At 41.1% G+C, this 21,323-nt stretch overlaps 1 protein-coding gene across 2 annotated transcripts in view; it reads left to right on the top strand.

The window, feature by feature from the left end:
* The window catches only part of GJA5 (gap junction protein alpha 5), a 70,639-nt gene extending 50,812 nt beyond the window's left edge, over nucleotides 1–19,827 (top strand). For both annotated transcript variants that reach the window (XM_044283695.1, XM_044283694.1), the window contains exons 2-3: nucleotides 17,679–17,885; nucleotides 18,548–19,827. In XM_044283695.1, coding sequence (XP_044139630.1) covers nucleotides 18,572–19,654 — 1,083 coding nt within the window. In that variant the 5' untranslated portion in view covers nucleotides 17,679–17,885; nucleotides 18,548–18,571 and the 3' untranslated portion in view covers nucleotides 19,655–19,827. The remainder of the gene's footprint in view (nucleotides 1–17,678; nucleotides 17,886–18,547) is intronic.
* Nucleotides 19,828–21,323: the final 1,496 nt, after the last annotated feature.

Here is a 21,323-nt window from a genome sequence, read left to right as displayed (position 1 = left end):
TCAGCTCACAGAGGATCGTAACTGACTCAGCTGTGAGAAGCATTCCAATTCATTGACAGCAAGCAGAGATCTTGAAAACTGCAACAGAAAGTATATTAGAAAGTTGCAGAGCTCATCAGTATAGGCGTGTCCCAAGGATTATCTATCCAAAGAAGAGGCGATTAGCGCCTAATTGATGGGGACTTGACTGCTGGGACCCCCACTGATTGCGAGAACGGGGGTCCCATGTAGGTCACCTTTATGCACTGTATAAGGAATGCTCTTGTTTTTCCACTTGCTCTGTCGAGGAATAATTCCCTAGAAAGTGTGAACCCTGCCTGCGATTAGTCATGTAACGTGGTGCCTGCTAGATGAGCGCTGCAGACATGGGGCGGCTGCTGCCTTCCCTGCATTGTCTCCCCTGCCTAGATCTAGACTGGAATCTAAATCCCGTCCACTGTCTTACTGACCATCTTCCCGAGCTCGGCTCCCGCTCCCCCCGGTACAGTCTATGAGGTCCCCTCCCCGATTGCTGCCATATCTCCTCCAGACGTGTTAACGACTTGTATATTTACATCTGGGCAGCGCCAGCGGCTAAACACAAACGTGATGACAATAACAGTGGAAGAGGCCGCAGATAAAAAGGAGCATAAAGGACCAATTTTGATACATTTTCTTCCTTTTTTATGTAACACATTGATGTTTAAAAAGAGAAAATGAAAAGCTAAACACATTTTTAACCCCTTAGAAACCGGGCCACTTTTCTTTTCTTATTTTTTTGCATTTTACTTTTTTTTCTCCCCACCTTCCAAAAGCCATAACTTTTTAAAATGTTCAGTTCAAATGGTGCACTTGTTGCTTGTGGAACAAGTTGTCATTTTTTAATGGCACCATTATTGGAAAAAAAAATATTTTGTAGGGTGGAATTGAAAACAAAAATGCAATTTCACCATGTTTTTCTGTTGACGGCGTTTCCTGTGCACTAAAAATAACAGGAGGTCCTTATTATGCGCCTCGGTACGATTCGGGCAATACCAAATTTATACAGTTTCTATTATGTTTTACTACATTAAAAAAAAGAAATAGAAACCTTTAAAAATTATTATTTTTTTTGCATTGTCATAACTTATTTTTCATTTTTCTGTCTACAGAGCTGTGTGAGGGCTTGTTTTTTGCAGTGCAAATTGCATTTTTTATAAGTACCATTTTGGGGTACATATGACTTTTTGATTACTTTTTTGGGGGGGGCAACATGACAAAAAAAACTTCTAATTAACTATTTCAATATTTTTTTTTCTGTTATGGTGTTTACTGCTTAGGACAAATATTTTGACGTCTGGACATTTTTGGATGTGGCGATAACTATTATGTTTAGTTTTTTGCATTAATCAGTACTTATATATCCTAAATCAGTGTGTGTGTATATATATATAGATATAATAATAAAAGGAATATATTAAAAATTATTATCAAAAACTAATTTACTGTCCCTTTAAATGTAAGATGCGGAGCTCTCGCATAAAACCTTTCTAAATGATATACAAGCACAATCTATAAACATTTAAAGGGACTGTGAATGTTTTTGATGATTTTTATTATATTGTTTTTATGATTATATATATATATATATAGTACTGATTTAGTCAAGTATATGCTAATTGACAGTGAGCCGGCCATTTTTTCCTTTCTTGCGTTGTACATTTTCACATCCATAGGTAGTTGGTGAGCTGTGCTCCAGTCCATAGATTGGTGATCATCTCAGACATTTTGTGTAACTTGTGTTATTTTTATATGTAAAATTGGGAAAGGGGGTGACTTGAATTTTGAATATTTTTGTGTTGTTTTTTTTTCATTGAATAAAAAAAAAAAACTTTTGGAATACTATTGCAGTCTATGGGATTCTGACAGGCTGCCTACCAGGCTGCGCCTCAGGCTCAGATTCGCAGGCAGCTTGCTATGACAGCGCTGGGAGCCTTCACGGCAACCCCTCAGAGCCCTATGATTTTGCCAAAGGGAGCCCCCCACCCCCTCTGTCTAAGGGCTCATGCACATGAACGTATTTTCTAATCGTGTCCGTTCCATATTTTAAGCGCACCGAACGCAGAACCATTCATTTCAATGGGTCCGCAAAAAAAAAAAACGGAAGTTACTCCGTGTGCATTCCATGTCCATTCTGCAAAAAAACAGAAGATGTCCTATTCTAGTCCGCATTAAGGACAAGGATAGGACTGTTCTATCAGGGGCCAGCTGTTTTGTTCCGCAAAATACGAAAATGCACACAGACGTCATCCGTATTTTCTGTGGACTGCAAAATACATACGGTGGTGTGCATGAGGCCTAACCCCACAGATGCCGTGGTCACTATTGATAGTGGAAAAGGCTTCAGCCCATGGAGCTCAGCTCTAACCACAGTCTCTACAGCACTGCCAGAAAGGGGTTAATTAGTGACCAGCTGGGGACATTCATGGTGCAGGAGGGGTGCTTTGTTGTACACCCACGGGGTGCACCAGGAGGATCTCCACCCAGGCCCACTTTTGTGGAAAGCACTGGGCAAGATACAAAGGAGCTTCCTTGCTGTTCATTTTCTTTTTGTCATTTCTTACGTTTTCTGATGGTGTCCAAATATGACTGCATATATTATCCCACATAATGCCGCCACATAGTGTCCAAGTAATACTCAGTATCCAAATAATACTGCCATTATAGTGCCTGAATAATATGCAGTATCCAAATAATACTGCAATATAATTCCCACACACTACTGCCCTATAGTGCCCAAATAATAAGCAGTATTTAAATAATACTGCCATATGTATTAATATTTTTTTTATTTTCATAGCGCCAACATATTCCGCGGTGCTTTACAGTCATGGGAGTCAGGTACAAACAAAGTCATAAATAACATAGCAGCCAACAAGTCAACAATTAAAACAAGAGGATTGAGGGCCCTGCTATGATATAGATCCCATATAATACTGCCATATAGTTCACACATAATACTGCATACATATTTCACACCAACCCACCACATAGTGCCCAAATAATATGCAGTATCCAAATGCTAGCTCATAGTTCCCACATAATACTGCATAATACCCACCTTATATACAACCATCATATAGTGCCCAAATCAAATGCAGTATTAAAATAATTCTGCATTACAGTTCCCAATTAATACTTTCATATATGTACCACCTAAATAATACTGCCACATAGTTCTGCCATATATTACGCATAAAACATGATATAGTACCCATATAATATACACTGCAATATAGTTCCCACATAGTACTGCAAGTACCCTCCCCCTTCCCTCAGAAAAAGTTGGCCATGGGCAACTGCCCTGTTTGGCCCCCTCTTTACAACTAACTCGGTCTCCAACTTGAAGAGATACTGAACCTAGAACCTTTTTATCTTCAAGAGGTTGGACAAATCGTATGCGGTCAAATCCAAAATGCTGCCGCCTCTTCCTCATCATAAAACAATCAGATAGATCTGACACATAGATGCCCGTTACTTCCTTCTCTTCTTCCCACAAGGGGGCTTAAAGGAGTTGTCCATGTAAATTTTAGTTTTTTTTTAAAGGAAACCTATTATTAGCATAATAATAATAAAAAATAAAAAAATTCTACTTGCCATCCCAAACCCCTTTCGTTGCAGCACTGCCACTCCCATCCCCCCCTCCGCTGCAGCCAGGACGTCATGTTCTTTCTGACGCGATGATGTGTTCATATATCGTAGCCAATTACCGATGTTCTACTACATAGGATTCGGAGGATACTATGTCTCCTTATGGAGAGTGTCTAAATGGTGTGAGGAGTCTTAAAGGCCAGGCAACGCCCCTCTGGAATTCTGGGAAGAAAGGGATGCAAATGAGCTCTTAGCAAGCTCTGCCCCTACTGCCACCTGATGTAAGGCAGCTATCCATTAAGTCAATGTTCGCCCCTTTAACTAGGTCTTGAGACATGACTTGGCCTACAAAACTCATCACATCAATTGGGTGCTGTCCATGAGAAATAGCATCCCCCGAATCCTGACCTAGGCCTCTCAGACAATTGGATGCTGTCCAGGAGAAATAGCATCCCCCGAATCCTGACCTAGGCCTCTCAGACAGTTAAGCCAGTACTCTCTACTCTGCACTGATGAAGGGCAATCACCCTGAAACAGCTGCCTCCAGATGAGATGCTGGCTTTTTTAATAGTCGTGTCTCAAGGCCTGTTTAAAAGGTCGACCATTGACTTATAGCTGCCTTACATCTGGTGGTATCAGAGGCAAAGCTTGCATTTCTAGCCCCGCCTAGGTAGACTACTTTTGTTTCACATACTTTAGCACTGGAATTTTCTATTTTCACCAGTAGTTTCCCTTTAAGTGTCAGACCCTTAAGTGTAATCTTTAATAACATCCGTTGTGCTTCAACCCTGAGACCATAAGAAGCGGAACAATTGATCTCTGTTCACACTCATCATAAATATCACGTTTCCTGTCTATAAAACTGTGAGACATGACGTAAAAACATCAAGAACTGAAAATATCCTAGAAAAAGTGAGTGGTCACCAGTGCGGGGCCGTCACATCAGCTCCTCGCCACCTAGTCCTTCTCCGATTTGTTAGAGGAGTATTATCACAGCTCATTTATTCTATTTATTTTTAGAACATTCTTAATATTTATACAGTTCATTACAGGTCGGGCAAGAAGTCGGTAACATCAGCAGAAGCGGGATTTATGGAGCAACGAGGAGAAGCAAGTCAGGAGCATGTGGGATGGCAGTACATGGCAGATAGTGACGGGGGTGGAGATGTGTGCCTGTCAACAGTAGTTATATCCTTGTACATAGAGGCAGTATTATAGTAGTTATATTCTTGTACATAGGAGGCAGTATTATAGTAGTTATATTCTTGTACATAGAGGCAGCATTATAGTAGTTATATTGTATACATAGGAGCAGTATTATAGTAGTTATATTCTTGTACATAGGAGGCAGTATTATAGTAGTTATATTCTTGTACATAGGAGCAGTATTATAGTAATTATATCCTTGTACATAGAGGCAGCATTATAGTAGTTATATTGTATACATAGGAGCAGTATTATAGTAGTTATATTCTTGTACATAGGAGGCAGTATTATAGTAGTTATATTCTTGTACATAGGAGGCAGTATTATAGTAGTTATATTCTTGTACATAGGAGCAGTATTATAGTAGTTATATTCTTGTACATAGGAGCAGTATTATAGCAGTTATATTCTTGTACATAGGAGCAGTATTATAGTAGTTATATTCTTGTACATAGGAGCAGTATTATAGTAATTATATCCTTGTACATAGAGGCAGTATTATAGTAGTTATATTCTTGTACATAGGAGGCAGTATTATAGTAGTTATATTCTTGTACATAGGAGCAGTATTATAGTAGTTATATTCTTGTACATAGGAGGCAGTATTATAGTATTTATGTTCTTGTACATAGGAGCAGTATTATAGTAGTTATATTCTTGTACATAGGAGCAGTATTATAGTAGTTATATTCTTGTACATAGAAGGCAGTATTATAGTAGTTATATTCTTGTACATAGGAGGCAGTATTATAGTAGTTATATTCTTGTACACAGGAGCAGTATTATAGTAGTTATATTCTTGTACATAGGAGGCAGTTTTATAGTAGTTATATTCTTGTACATAGGAGGCAGTATTATAGTAGTTATATTCTTGTACACAGGAGCAGTATTATAGTAGTTATATTCTTGTACATAGGAGGCAGTTTTATAGTAGTTATATTCTTGTACATAGGAGGCAGTATTATAGTAGTTATATTCTTGTACATAGGAGGCAGTATTATAGTAGTTATATTTTTTGTACATAGGAGGCAGTATTATAGTAGTTATATTCTTGTACATAGTAGCAGTATTATAGTAGTTATATTCTTGTACATAGGAGCAGTATTATAGTAGTTATATTCTTGTACATAGGAGGCAGTATTATAGTAGTTATATTCTTGTACATAGGAGGCAGTATTATAGTAGTTATATTCTTGTACATAGGAGCAGTATTATAGTAGTTATATTCTTGTACATAGGAGCAGTATTATAGTAGTTATATTCTTAACCATATTTCTTTTTATTGAAAGAAAAAGCAGAGGCTAGATGCCTATACATGACTACAGCTCAATGACAATGAATCACAATATGAGTCCGACATATACATCATGTACAAACATTATATATAATCATGTTTATCAAACATAAAATAAAAGTTAGCAAGGGGACGGGAAACATAGGGAAGGAACACACAAGAAGGGATGGAACAGGGAGAACAGGGAAGTAGGGAATTCTGCTCTTCTAAGCAAAGTTTCTATATGTTTTCCATGGAGACCACAGTTTTAGGAAGCGGGGACGTGAGTTAGTTTCCCAATGTGCTAGCTCCTCAAAACGGTAGATCTGGTCTACCTTGTCTGTCCACATAAGGATAGTCGGGGGAGAGTCATTTTTCCACAGGAAAGGAATAAGCAGCTTAGCTGCTGTAAGCAACATGGTCGGAAGGTTATCTTTGGCAGGGGTGAGGGTGGTATTGGGGCACCATAATAAAATAAGTTTAGCATCCAGGACAATCCTGGAATTGCATATTTGGTTAATCAAGGGCTCAATTAGTTTCCAAAACGGCTGGATTTTCCGGCAGGTCCACCAAATATGTGACAAAGAGCCAATTTCCAAGCCGCACCTCCAACAAGCTTCTGGAACTTCCGGGTTCAATTTATGTATAGTAGTTATATTCCTGTACATAGGAGCAGTATTATAGTAGTTATATTCTTGTATATAGGAGCAGTATTATAGTAGTTATATTCTTGTACATAGGAGGTAGTATTATAGTAGTTATATTCTTGTACATAGGAGCAGTATTATAGTAGTTATATTCTTGTACATAGGAGCAGTATTATAGTAATTATATCCTTGTACATAGAGGCAGTATTATAGTAGTTCTATTGTTGTACATAGGAGCAGTATTATAGTAGTTATATTCTTGTACATAGGATGCAGTATTATAGTAGTTATATTCTTGTACATAGGAGCAGTATTATAGTAGTTATATTCTTGTACATAGGAGCAGTATTATAGTAGTTATATTCTTGTACATAGGAGGCAGTATTATAGTAGTTATATTGTTGTACATAGGAGGCAGTATTATAGTAGTTATATTCTTATACATACGAGCAGTATTATAGTAGTTATATTCTTGTACATAGGAGCAGTATTATAGTAGTTATATTCTTGTACATAGGAGCAGTATTATAGTAGTTATATTCTTGTACATAGGAGCAGTATTATAGTAGTTATATTCTTGTACATAGGAGGCAGTATTATAGTAGTTATATTGTTGTACATAGGAGGCAGTATTATAGTAGTTATATTCTTGTACATAGGAGCAGTATTATAGTAGTTATATTCTTGTACATAGGAGCAGTATTATAGTAGTTATATTCTTATACATACGAGCAGTATTATAGTAGTTATATTCTTGTACATAGGAGGCAGTATTATAGTAGTTATATTATTGTACATAGGAGGCAGTATTATAGTAGTTATATTCTTGTACATAGAAGACAGTATTATAGTAGTTATATTCTTGTACATAGGAGCAGTATTATAGTAGTTATATTCTTGTACATAGGTGCACTATTATAGTAGTTATATTCCTGTACATAGGAGGCAGTATTATAGTAGTTATATTCTTGTACATAGGAGCAGTATTATAGTAGTTATATTCTTGTACATAGGAGGCAGTATTATAGTAGTTATATTCCTGTACATAGGAGGCAGTATTATAGTAGTTATATTCTTGTACATAGGAGCAGTATTATAGTAGTTATATTCTTGTACATAGAAGGCAGTATTATAGTAGTTATATTCTTGTACATAGGAGCAGTATTATAGTAGTTATATTCTTGTACATAGGAGCAGTATTATAGTAGTTATATTCCTGTACATAGGAGGCAGTATTATAGTAGTTATATTCTTGTACATAGGAGCAGTATTATATTAGTTATATTCTTGTACATAGAAGGCAGTATTATAGTAGTTATATTCTTGTACATAGAAGGCAGTATTATAGTAGCTATACTCTTGTACATAGGAGGCAATGAGAAGATATGATTGTACATTCAGAATAATCCATCCAGCTAATGACTGACGGGACGTCCTGGCCTCCATCATTACTTTATGTCCCATATCTCCCGTTCTGAGATCTTTATATCCATCTATAGGTCTGACATCTGCTATAACAGATTACAGGTTACTCTGCTACTAATCTACTTTGTGACTGCATTAGTATATTCAGACCAGAAACCCTGTGAGATGTCCGTCACTTCGCTCCAAAAATAAAGAAATGGAAATACTTAGGATTTCTCTCCAATCCTATTCCCCATCAGTACATTTCTGGCATTCTCCGATCTTTCAGCTGCTGAGCCCGATGGATAATTAAGGAGTAGGTCCAGAGCCGGAATCCACATCCACTTCACTGGCTATAAACACAGCATACCCCAGTGTGAAACCAGTAATCCAGATCTGGCATTATGGGAAAGATAACAGCAGCACAGAGTATTTCAAGAGACATTCTCTTTACGTGACCTGTTCACTCTTGTGTTGATGTTAGTGAGAACAGGACTGCATGATGACAGGAGGGGGATCAGAGACAAGTGCAAGGTTAAGGTAGAAGAAGCGGTGTCCATGAGCAGCACAGAGTATTTCAGTACCATTATAATGATCATATCAGGATTCTGTAGCAGTGAATGGGAACAGCTCCGCAGTAACCAAGCCCGGCTACAACACAGTGGATGGATCTGTGCAGTTCTGTTTCTGATTTCATTGATCTTATGTTTTTTTCAAGGGTAGGTCATCAATAAGCAAGTCCTGGATAATCCCTTGAAGGGAAATTGAAAAGTGGTATGCAAATATATTGTAGCATGGTGGCTCAGTGGTTAGCATTGTTGCCTTGAGGTCCTTGGTTCAAACCCACACAAGATCAGCATCTTCATAGAGTTTGTATGTCCTCCCTGTGCCCAGCTATAGGCTCCCATAGGCTTTAAATATGGCCGTGAGAAACATGCATGAACATTGCGCCATTGAAAAGTTGCATCAAAAGTTCGTATTTGGAAACACATTAATTACCTTGATTGTGCCTCAATTTCTAACCATGTTCACGATCTGAGTGAAGCTTAAAGGAGTTGCTCCACAAAAAAATTATCTGCATTTTTCAAACCAGCACCTGGATCTGAATACTTTGCATGTAATTAAAGATTTTGTTTAGCTGCTGAGTGCTTCAACAAACTGTATCTTTATAGCGCCACCTGCTGTTTGTTCTTTTCCTTATTTGTCTGTCCAACTCAGTAACATCGCTGAGGTGGTTGCACAGGGTCAGCTCCAGCCTTCAACTGTATCTACTGTTAGAAACTGTGACAGTTACAGGGAGAGAGCTGCAGCACAAATGACACGCCCCCCTGAGCTCTGATCGGGAGAGAGCTGCAGCATAAAGGACATGCTACCTGAGCTGTGAAAGATAAAGACCTACAGAAGAAAGGACACACCCCCCTTGAGCTGGGATGGAGAGAGAGCTGCAGCTGAAAAATCATGCATCCTGAGCTGTGATAGGCAGAAAGCTACAGCAGAAAGAACACACCCCCTGAGCTGTGATAAGGAGAGAGCTGTAGCAGAAAGAACCCCCGCCCCCCCCCCCCCCCCCAGCTGTGATGGGGAGAGAGCTGTAGCAGAAAGAACACACCCCCTGAGGTGTGATAGGGAGAGAGCTGTAGCAGAAAGAACCCCCCCCCCCAGCTGTGATGGGGAGAGAGCTGTAGCAGAAAGGACACTCCCCCTAAGCTGTGATAGGTAGAGAGCTGCAGCATAAAGAACACCCCCCCTGAGCTGTGATAGGGAGAGAGCTGCAGCAGAAAGAACACACCTCCTGAGCTGTGATAGGGAGAGAGCTATAGCAGAAAGGACACTCCCCCTAAGCTGTGATAGGTAGAGAGCTGCAGCATAAAGAACGCACCCCCTGAGCTGTGATAGGGAGAGAGCTGCAGCAGAAAGAACACCCCCCCGGAACTGTGATAGGGAGAGAGCTATAGCAGAAAGGACACTCCCCCTAAGCTGTGATAGGTAGAGAGCTGCAGCATAAAGAACACACCCCCTGAGCTGTGATAGGGAGAGAGCTATAGCAGAAAGGACACTCCCCCTAAGCTGTGATAGGTAGAGAGCTGCAGCATACAGAACGCACCCCCTGAGCTGTGATAGGGAGAGAGCTGCAGCAGAAAGAACACACCTCCTGAGCTGTGATAGGGAGAGAGCTATAGCAGAAAGGACACTCCCCCTTAGCTGTGATAGGTAGAGAGCTACAGCATAAAGAACGCACCCCCTGAGCTGTGATAGGGAGAGAGCTGCAGCAGAAAGAACACCCCCCCCCCCCCCCCCCGGAACTGTGATAGGGAGAGAGCTATAGCAGAAAGGACACTCCCCCTGAGCTGTGATAGGTAGAGAGCTGCAGCATAAAGAACACACCCCCTGAGCTGTGATAGGGAGAGAGCTGCAGCAGAAAGAACACCCCCCCCCCCCCCCCCCGGAACTGTGATAGGGAGAGAGCTATAGCAGAAAGGACACTCCCCCTAAGCTGTGATAGGTAGAGAGCTGCAGCATAATGAACACACCCCCTGAGCTGTGATAGGGAGAGAGCTTCAGAAGAAAGAACACACCCTTAAAGCAGTGATAGGAAGCAAGCTTCAGCAGAAAGGATACATCCCCTGAACTGTCATCGGGAGAGAGCTGCAGCAAAAGAATACACCCCCTGAGCTGCCAGGTTGAAATAAATCTAGCAAATTCATTGGAGCAATGAATGTGGAGATCTCTGGATCCATGTGAGGTACTGGGCTGGTTCTAGCTTTTTTTTTTTTTTTATAGAAAGGAAAACCTGTGTACTATACAATGCCTGATTTTCATTTTTTTACAGTAATCATAGCATATGCCCTTTAAGGGTATGTACACCTTTGCAGCCAATTTTATAACTACATTGCATTTAAATTAAAAAATAATTAACTTAAATGAAAAATATTTAGCCATTGTATGTATACAGCTCCTATACAGACCCATGCGCCTCTATGGTACAGAACAGACTCCTTTCTTCACTTACAGAGAAAGAGAGTATAGATGGGAGAGAATAACCTGTGACACAACCTGGACTCACATAGGTCTGCACAGGAGCTGTATACACAAAACGGTAGGTAATTTTAAATCAAAACTATATGCAAAATTGCTTCTTTTTTTAATATCAGACGTATTGGAGCAATACAAAACAACTGCAAAAGTATTCATCCCCTTAAATATATTTCCTCTTCTTAGTAATAAAGAATTATTTTGATATATCATAGATATATTATGCATAACAGTATTGATGCTGTGCTTGTGTTACACGACGGACTGCCTAGACAGGCCAGTGTATGTTCAAGGATCATCTAAAACCGCAGCAACACCTTTCTATCTTGTCCTCTTCGAGGATCTGGCACAGCGTCAGCGGGGTGACAGAGCTGTGACTGTGATAAGAGTCGTCACAAGGGAGGCTGGATTGTCTCAAACTTTCTCCGAATACATTCTCCGAGGTTCCTAGCGGGTCATTTACTAACAGAAATTTGCATATTCTGGCGCAGATTGTGGTGCAAAGGTTATTCACGACTTTTCCTCCGTATAATTTATCATTCCCTATGTCTGTTTGAGGCATAGAAAATGGTCTAAATTTAAACCAGCAAAGAAGCTGGCGTAGATTTATACCGCCGAAGTTATGTAGAGGCCGGTGCCTCTTCATAACTTCTGCAGATACACTGCCAGGTTAGATGCCGGTCTTAATAAATGTGTTTTTAACGTGTTCAGTATATTAGAGGGAAAATTTGGAATATTAACCGAATCACCAGGGGCCCTTGGAAGAGCCACATTTTCTAATGAAGGCTAATAACAATATAATATAATGCTACACTCAAAACTAAAAGTGCCGGGGATTTGCCAGGATTGTCTCACATTTTTCAGAAGGAATCCTGACAAATTCTGTTCATCTCAGCTTGAAAATGGGTGGGGTTTATGTAAACCCTGCCCAGAAGTGGGTGTTCCTGGGCCGGCCTATGCGGAGCTCAAGTAACGTGAATTTACAACAGAATTGTTGGTTGGTATACCATACAGTGCCCAAAATCATAATTAACTTCTTACACTCAGTAGTAGCCAGATCACATTGACCACCACTTTTCTCAAGACCTTTTCCTCCATGGCACTACCTCCACCTTAGGCAGGGGGTAAGTTGAAGCACCTGTGCCCAATGCAAAATCTGTAAAAGGGCCCCCAACATTGATGTGTCATATATTTAGTACTGGTCTCCTCATATGGGGCAAAGGGACCTGGGCCAAGGTCCAAGGACCTACCTCTGCATCCTCTATAGTTGTGCCCCTGCTCCACTTAGAGACACCGTAGCTTGATCCTGCTTAATTCCAAGTTCCCACTGAGAAAGATATGATGCCCGTAAATCTGGAAGCCTATATTAAGGGTCTCTTCTGCCTAGGCCACATATATTGGAAAAAAAGTGGTAGAGGCCCTCAAAATAGTGAAACTCCCTGGAGCACTTGCTCCTTCTACAGTGTGACCCCGAGGGGCAGCAAAGAGAAGAGGACACCCTGTAGAAAAAAATGTATGCCACCACACACACCCATTCAATCAGATGAAGGTTAAGCAGTTGTCCCTCCAAATATACCCTATAGGTGTGGTTCCTGCATATGTTCACACAATCCTTTGGAAAACCATCTTGAGCTGCCCACCCTCTGTTAAGGCCTCCTATGGTATATATATCCTTGACTAGGGACACCATTGCTTCAGGCTCTTTCCAAAAGAAGAATCAGTGTCAAGCATATAGGAAAAGGGTCCACATGCCAAGAATGAGAATGAGCTACTTAACACCACAACAGGCACCTATTTTGGGACAGATGGGCCTGGTGCTTGTTCATCACTTATCCTTACTAGCCCGTGTATGAGAAAATGTTAACTTGAAGCTTTTGCAAGTTGCCTGTTCCTTAGTTGGCTTGATTTGGGGTGCATGTATACAGGTAAAGTTCTGCAGAAGTTAACGCAAAGGGGGTGTTGATGATCCATATTGGCTCCACTCCATCAACGGGCCCCAACACAGCTGCATGTGCTGCCTCTGGTTTTTGCAAATATTTTCTCACTCAAGATCAAAATGTCAGGAGTTCCTGGCCTCACAAACAGAGCATTTAGCCCCATAGCCCTCAGACTGTGCTATATCATAAGCTGTAACCAATGAGGTAAGATACTTGATGGAAAACTTTGGGCTGATGCCTGCAGAGATTTTGCTGTACTTTTTATGTTGACCTTTTTAGGTTGTTCCTTCGGTTTTCCTAAGTGTGAGGAGAAGCTCTGCCAAGTCCTTAAACTCCTGAAATGTCAGGAACCTGTTTTATAAAATAAATGAAGGAAAAGATTTATTGCACTTTCGGCTCTATGTCTACAGTGTAGACTCTGCTTCCTCAGCATGAAGTTCGTCTATAACAAAAATGCACCCCTATATTCTTCCCGACCTTTGAAATGGGTAATGAAATGTGAGATGGCCTACAAAAATGTGGACACCCCAGATCCACATAGTGGATCATTGGAGTTGTAGAAACTAGGGCTTAGAAGATGGCTGTCATACAACATCTCCCCTCTATAATCATAGTTACGAAACGGAGGCATGTCTAACATAAGAGTAGACCACACATATGGGTGAGAGGGTGCCCCATGTTGAACTCTTTCCACTGCTTTGAGCCACAAAGTCATAGCATTTGCCTTCAACCACCACAAGGAGAAGCGCACTTCATACAGCTCTACAAAGTTTAATGCTAGCTGTATATGACCATTTACAGTGAGCTCCCCCTAGTGGTGGCTGCAGACAGCCAGAATTATGTCAATTATCTCTATGGCTGTGTAACGGGAACCAGGGAATTTGGATTTCTATGTTTGGAAAATACATCTCTGCCACCTGTGCATATATATTATATGATTTTAGGGGACATTAATTCAGTGATGGTTTGCTGTCAGGCTCTATGACTTCTGTGTACACCTCCATTATGGGATGAAAGTCTACACAAAAATGATAATTAACACTGTCCGCTTTCTTTTGATGGTGGGCGGTACTGAGTCTGCAGCATTGATGCTTCTTCAGTCTAGGGCTATGTAGTCAATAGAAGAAGAGAAAATGCGTCTGCCTATATTGGACCCAGCAATCACGTGATCTCCAGTTGTCCCCTCGCCTGGCATGGCAGGGGTGGTGGGTCTTGGCAGACTATATAAGCCCTGCCAGCCAGACTGCGGTTTTCCCTATGGATACCTCTTAGATGACAAATTAGGTACTAAAAATATAGACCATGTATGAAAAAATGTAAAAAAAAAAGCTCCTCCTCCAAAGAAATACGAAAAAGGCTATCTAGTATAAAATACATTTTCATGTACAGTCATTACATAACAAAAAAAAAAATGAATAATGAATTGCCCATTAAGGGTATAAGCAATAAAAAAGACAAAAAATTCTCTTCTTTTCTATACTCATGTTGCAAAATTACATATTATACAGAAATAAAACCAAAAATAACATAATTTCACCTGCAAGGCCTCATGCAGCAACATCTATTATTTTTTATATTTTTTTTAAGTTAAGGCCACCGAGGCAAAAAAGCTAAAACTTTCAGCGACCAGCCCCCCCCCCGGCTGCTTTGATTGACAGGATGAGGCCGTGGTAAAGTACTCAGAGAGGGGCTGACCACAGAAAGGAGCAACAAGGGCGTTTCTATCGCTCTATGGTGCAAAAAGATTAATGGTGATGCCGTCATTGTATATTATGAAAAAGTGGACATCTGTGGCTGTACAATTATGAGGGGGACATCTGTGGATGGAGAATTATGAGGTGGACATCTGTGGATGCACAGTTATGAGTTGGACATCTGTGGCTGTACAATTATGAGGACATCTGTGGATGGACAATTATGAGGTGGACATCCGTGGATGGACAATTATGAGGGGGACATCTGTGTATGGAGAATTATGAGGTGGATATCGGTGGATGGAGAATTATGAGGTGGACATCTGTAGATGGAGAATTCTGAGGTGGACATCTGTGGATGGACAATTATGAGGTGGACATCTGCGTATGGAGAATTATGAGGGGGATATCTGTGGAAAGAGAATTATGAGGTGGATATCTGTGGATGGAGAATTATGAGGTGGATATCTGTGGATGGAGAATTATGAGGTGGACATCTGTAGATGGACAATTATGAGGTGGACATCTGTGGATGGACAATTATGAGGTGGACATCTGTGGATGGACAATTATGAGGTGGACATCTGTGGATGGACAATTATGAGGTGGACATCTGTGGATGGACAATTATGAGGTGGACATCTGTGGATGGACAATTATGAGGTGGACATCTGTGGATGGACAATTATGAGGTGGACATCTGTGGATGGACAATTATGAGGTGGACATCTGTGGATGGACAATTATGAGGTGGACATCTGTGGATGGACAATTATGAGGTGGACATCTGTGGATGGACAATTATGAGGTGGACATCTGTGGATGGACAATTATGAGGTGGACATCTGTGGCTGTACAATTATGAGGGGGACATCTGTGGATGGAGAATTATGAGGTGGATATCTGTGGATGGAGAATTATGAGGTGGACATCGGTAGATGGACAATTATGAGGTGGACATCTGTGGATGGAAAGTTATAAGGTGGACATCTGTGGCTGTACAATTATGAGGGGAACATCTGTAGATGGAGAATTATTAGGTGAACATCTGTAGATGGACAATTATGAGGTGGACATCTGTGGCTGGAGAATTATTAGGGTGGCATGTGTGGATGCAGAATTATGAGGGGGCATCTTTGGCAGGCACTTATAAGGGAGACATCAGGATATGTTTGGTTGGCCGATGAAGAGCAGTGTTCAGGACCACTATCCCTTAGCCACAGCAGAGACCTGTTATATAGAACATGTGATCCTCTGGAGAACCCAGCACAACCATACATTACATGGACAGTACATGGTCTTTGAGATGGACAACCTGTTTAATGTCTATTTTTTTCTCACTGTTAAATAAGAAGAGTGTGGTTATATATAAGGTAGAGTCATCACTAAGGTACTAAGTGCTACAGTGCTGTTTAAATCCTCATTGAGCCCGGGCGCTGGGACCCATAGAATAATACAGAACAGTCTTCCGTCGCTGTGGATAGTTTACAGAACTTGACTCCTGTTGGACTAGGTCATATCCCCCTGACAACTCTTGCCCAAACTTCACATGTCCACTTCCTGTAAGAGGTCACAAGTGGAGCCAGTATTTTGATACTCCTAATTCTGTACATGTTGTTTCTAGTATCCTACAGCTCACACCCAAGAACAAATAAGCATGGTGCACGCAGTCCCACCAACATGCGGGCAGGTCGCCAGCAATAACCCACAATATGGCTGTTCTATTAGTGCCTGTACCTGCTTCCTGGAGTACAGAGTCTTGGAAGCAGAAGTCTGGTCATTCTCTGATCCCCAGAAGGACCATGATTTGTGTGTCTTCACAAGATGCTACAAGGGAATGGGAATCCAGGATGAAATGGGGGTTAAGGGGTTTACCTATTATTGAGGTGTCCCATGTAACAGATATAAGGGAGAGCAGACATGTGGGAAACTAGTCTAAGTATCCCCAGAAGAACGCGCCAGAAGGTTTTTCACTGCAGATAGTGTGGGGCAAATAAACTCTAGCCTTTGAGGTACCAGACCAAAACCATACGATGGTGGCCTCATTGTAAGATTTGCCCCTGGGCCCTTCTATTTGTCACTGATTGAATCTCATTTAGTGAGTATGGGTGCTCCCACTGGGTCCTGCCTATGAGGTCACTTTAAAAACACAGAAAGTTAAAGGGGCCCGCCCTAGTTTCTCAGAGATATTGGGTTCTCTCTCTGCTATGTTCTCACTTTGTTTTATTAAAACCAAATATTGTTCTCCTTTTTCACAGGCCAAGCGGGGGTCCGCTCAATAGTCCTGTGTTTGACTGAAGCTTTACATTATGTTTAGGGGTGTAGCTATAGGGGCGCAGAGTTCAACACAGCTGTTCTCATTCTGACCATTCATTCTCCAAATTCTTCACCTAATGACTTCACCAACATATGTTCTCACAAGAGCACATGGATAGGACATAAATGTGAGGCTGATAGATATAATAGATAGATAGATATAATAGATAGATAGATATAATAGATAGATAGATAGATAGATAGATAGATAGATAGATAGATAGATAGATAGAAGAGATAGATAGAAGATAAATAGACAGATATGGATGAATAGTAGGAGATAGATAGATATTAGATCGATATGAGATAGATAGATAGATAGATAGATAGATAGATAGATAGATAAATCCAGGGCAGCACACCTTAGTATAAATAACTGTGACCCGTGATTCCTATAGTTATGCCTGTCTGGTCTATGCAAAGAAATTTGCTTAATCATAGTTACCTTCCTTGTCTACCTCCCCGGCCCCAGAACAGAGGCCAGTGCCGCTAAGTGATATTATTACAGACAAGTAGTGTAATGAAGAATGCAATTACTTTTTCTTTCTTTTGTTGGCAGGAACACGTACGAAAATCACATCGCCGATGCCCAGACCTCAAGGCGGCCATTGAGAACAATGATTGACTTGTGTCATGCCATTAGTCATCAGCTGACCGGCCTCTTCCCCCACAACTGATGAGACCACGGGACAAGCGTGTTGGAAATGGAATAAATCTATTACCAGCTTGCTACATCCAGTACAACACGTAACCCCCTACTGCCTTGGTAAAAATGCTGATGGGTTACCATTAGTAGACAGTTTTTTTTTACATTTTGAATCGAGTGGCATGGCTGACACTTCATTTAATCAGGGAACCTTCGTTCTAGTGATTGGCAGGGGCAACAGTGGTCAGACTCCTTCCAATCACTTATCCCCTAGGACAACCCTTTTAAATGATATAGTTTTTTTCTATCTTCAGTCACCACTAGAGGGAGCTTAGGAGTTTACTGCATACTGTTTATACATTAAACTCAATGGTAAGACAGTATATGATTAGCTCTATATAGAGGTTACCAGCATGATGTCCTTTGAATCTGTTTCTAGTCAGGGAATTTTAAACCTGTATAGGCCAAGCTGTCTAGGCAATGACATAATTTTCAGTGGCTGCCATATTAAAGGACCAACTGTCTTAGATGACCACACTGATTTTCCATTCTCTTGTCACCTATATGTTCCAACAGCATATCTGTAGCATAGGTGACCATGCACAAGAGCATGTAAGAACCAGCACTGTCACCACCATCAGTGGGGCCATATTACACAATCATCATTGGTGCCTTTAAGTTCCATCTAATGTCTAATCCGGTAGAATGGAATCCATCATAAGGTGGGATCTAAAGGGAGGACCAAAAATACTAATATGAACTCTGTTTTATTATTTTCCCAGAGAGATCTGGTGTGATAAGGAGCCATGGGTGACTGGACCTTCCTAGGAGAATTCTTAGAAGAAGTACAAAAACATTCCACAGTGGTGGGAAAAGTATGGTTGACCGTCCTATTTATTTTCCGGATGTTGGTTCTGGGCACCGCAGCTGAATCTTCTTGGGGAGATGAAAAATCTGACTTCATGTGCGACACCACTCAACCTGGTTGTGAGAACGTCTGTTACGACAAAGCATTCCCCATTTCCCACATCCGATTCTGGGTTCTCCAGATTATTTTTGTCTCCACTCCATCTCTGCTCTACATGGGACATGCCATGCATACTGTACGGGTGGAGGAAAAAAAAAAGCTCAGGGAAGAAGAGACTAAATCCAAACAGGACATGAATGATGACTCGACTTATCATCAAAAAGAGTACCCAGCGGAAAAATTAGACCTTCCATATCGGGATGAGGTGAGCGGTAAGATCAGGCTTCAAGGAAGTCTTCTGAACACCTACGTGTGTAGCATCCTCATTCGCACCGCGATGGAAGTAGCTTTTATTGTTGGACAGTATATGCTCTATGGAATCTTTTTGGATACCCTCTATATATGTAAAAGAAAACCATGTCCCCATCCTGTCAACTGCTATGTGTCCCGGCCAACCGAGAAAAACGTCTTCATCATCTTCATGTTGGCCGTTGCCACCCTCTCACTTCTACTTAGCCTTGTTGAGCTGTACTATCTGTTATGGAAAAAGTTCAACCACAGATCATCTAGTCGGTCTACTCACACGACCAATGCACTTAGAGTGGCTACCATAGAACCGGAAAATCGGTCTCAAAGTTGCACCCCACCTCCAGATTTTAACCAATGCTTGAACACTAAGGGTAAATTCAACAACCCTTTCAACAACACTATGGCATCTCAGCAGAACACGGCCAACTTTGCCACCGAAAGGGTTCAAAGTGACGATGATCTAAGCCAAGCGCAGTTCATCCACATAAACTATGCGCAAAACGCCCCAATAAACAACCATTCAACACCCAACGGGTACTGCCACAATGGACGACGCCTGAGTAAAACCAGCCGTACAAGCAGCAAGGCTCGTTCAGATGACCTGGCGGTGTGATCTGCCATGAGGATATTTATGTGTTTTTTTTTGTATCCATTCATTTCGTATTTATACAGCAATAGAAGACATTTTGATTCCCGGATGTAATTCCGATCTCGAGAACTCATTTTTGTACTGTAGTTTATGCCATAAAATTTTGTGTAAAAAAAAAATTAAAAAATTTAAATGCATTTGTTTCAGGATAGATCATTAGTAGAGATAATCATATTTTATGATCTGAGAGATGGCTAGCAATACCAGGTCCCAGAGGCCTATTTATCATTACCACCTCCATACCATTCCTAATTATCACATCTATACCGTGTCTAATTACCACCTCCATACCATTCCTAATTATCACATCTATACCGTGTCTAATTACCACCTCCATACCGTGCCTAATTACCACCCCCATACCGTGCCTAAATACCACCTCCATACCGTGCCTAATTACCACCTCCATACCATTCCTTATTACCACCTCCATGCCATTCCTAATTACCACCTCCATGCCATTCCTTATTACCACCTCCATACCATTCCTAATTACCACCTCCATACCATTCCTTATTACCACCTCCATACCATTCCTTATTACCACCTCCATACCATTCCTAATTACCACCTCCATACCATTCCTTATTACCACCTCCATACCATTCCTTATTACCACCTCCATACCATTCCTAATTACCACCTCCATACCATTCCTAATTACCACCTCCATACCATTCCTAATTACCACATCTATACCGTGTCTAATTACCACCTCCATACCGTGCCTAATTACCACCCCCATACTGTGCCTAATTACCACCTCCATACCGTGCCTAATTACCACCTCCATACCGTGCCTAATTACCACCTCCATACCATTCCTTATTACCACCTCCATACCATTCCTAATTACCACCTCCATACCATTCCTAATTACCACATCTATACCGTGTCTAATTACCACCTCCATACCGTGCCTAATTACCACCTCCATACTGTGCCAAATTACCACCTCCATACTGTGCCAAATTACCACATCCATACTGTGCCAAATTACCACCTCCATAGCGATCCTAATTACCACTTCCATACCATTCCTAATTACCACATCTATACTGTGTCTAATTACCACCTCCATACCATGCCTAATTACCACCTCCATACTGTGCCTAATTACCACCTCCATACTGTGCCTAATTACCACCTCCATACTGTGCCTAATTACCACCTCCATACTGTGCCTAATTACCACCTCCATACCATGCCTAATTACCACCTCCATACTGTGCCTAATTACCACCTCCATACTGTGCCTAATTACCACCTCCATACTGTGCCTAATTACCACCTCCATACCATTCCTAATTACCACCTCCATACCATTCCTAATTACCACATCTATACCATTCCTAATTACCACATCTATACCGTGTCTAATTACTACCTCCATACCGTACCTAATTACCACCTCCTGATGTCTCATTCACACGTCAGTGTTTTGGTCAGTGATTTCCATCAGTGATTGTGAGCCAAAACCAGAATTGGAGCCTCCACAGACATAAGGTATAAGGGAAAGATCTGCACCGGTTCTGTGTTTAGAGCCGCACCTGGTTTTGGCTCAAAATCAATGATGGAAATCACTGACCAAACACTGACGTGTGAATGAGGCATTCCTGTGCCTACTTACCAT

This window comes from Bufo gargarizans, chromosome 3, assembly GCF_014858855.1.
Source record: "Bufo gargarizans isolate SCDJY-AF-19 chromosome 3, ASM1485885v1, whole genome shotgun sequence".
In the NCBI taxonomy this organism is placed as follows: domain Eukaryota; kingdom Metazoa; phylum Chordata; class Amphibia; order Anura; family Bufonidae; genus Bufo; species Bufo gargarizans.
Note: the sequence above shows the minus strand (reverse complement) of the source record. Positions and strands in the feature narration are given on the sequence as shown.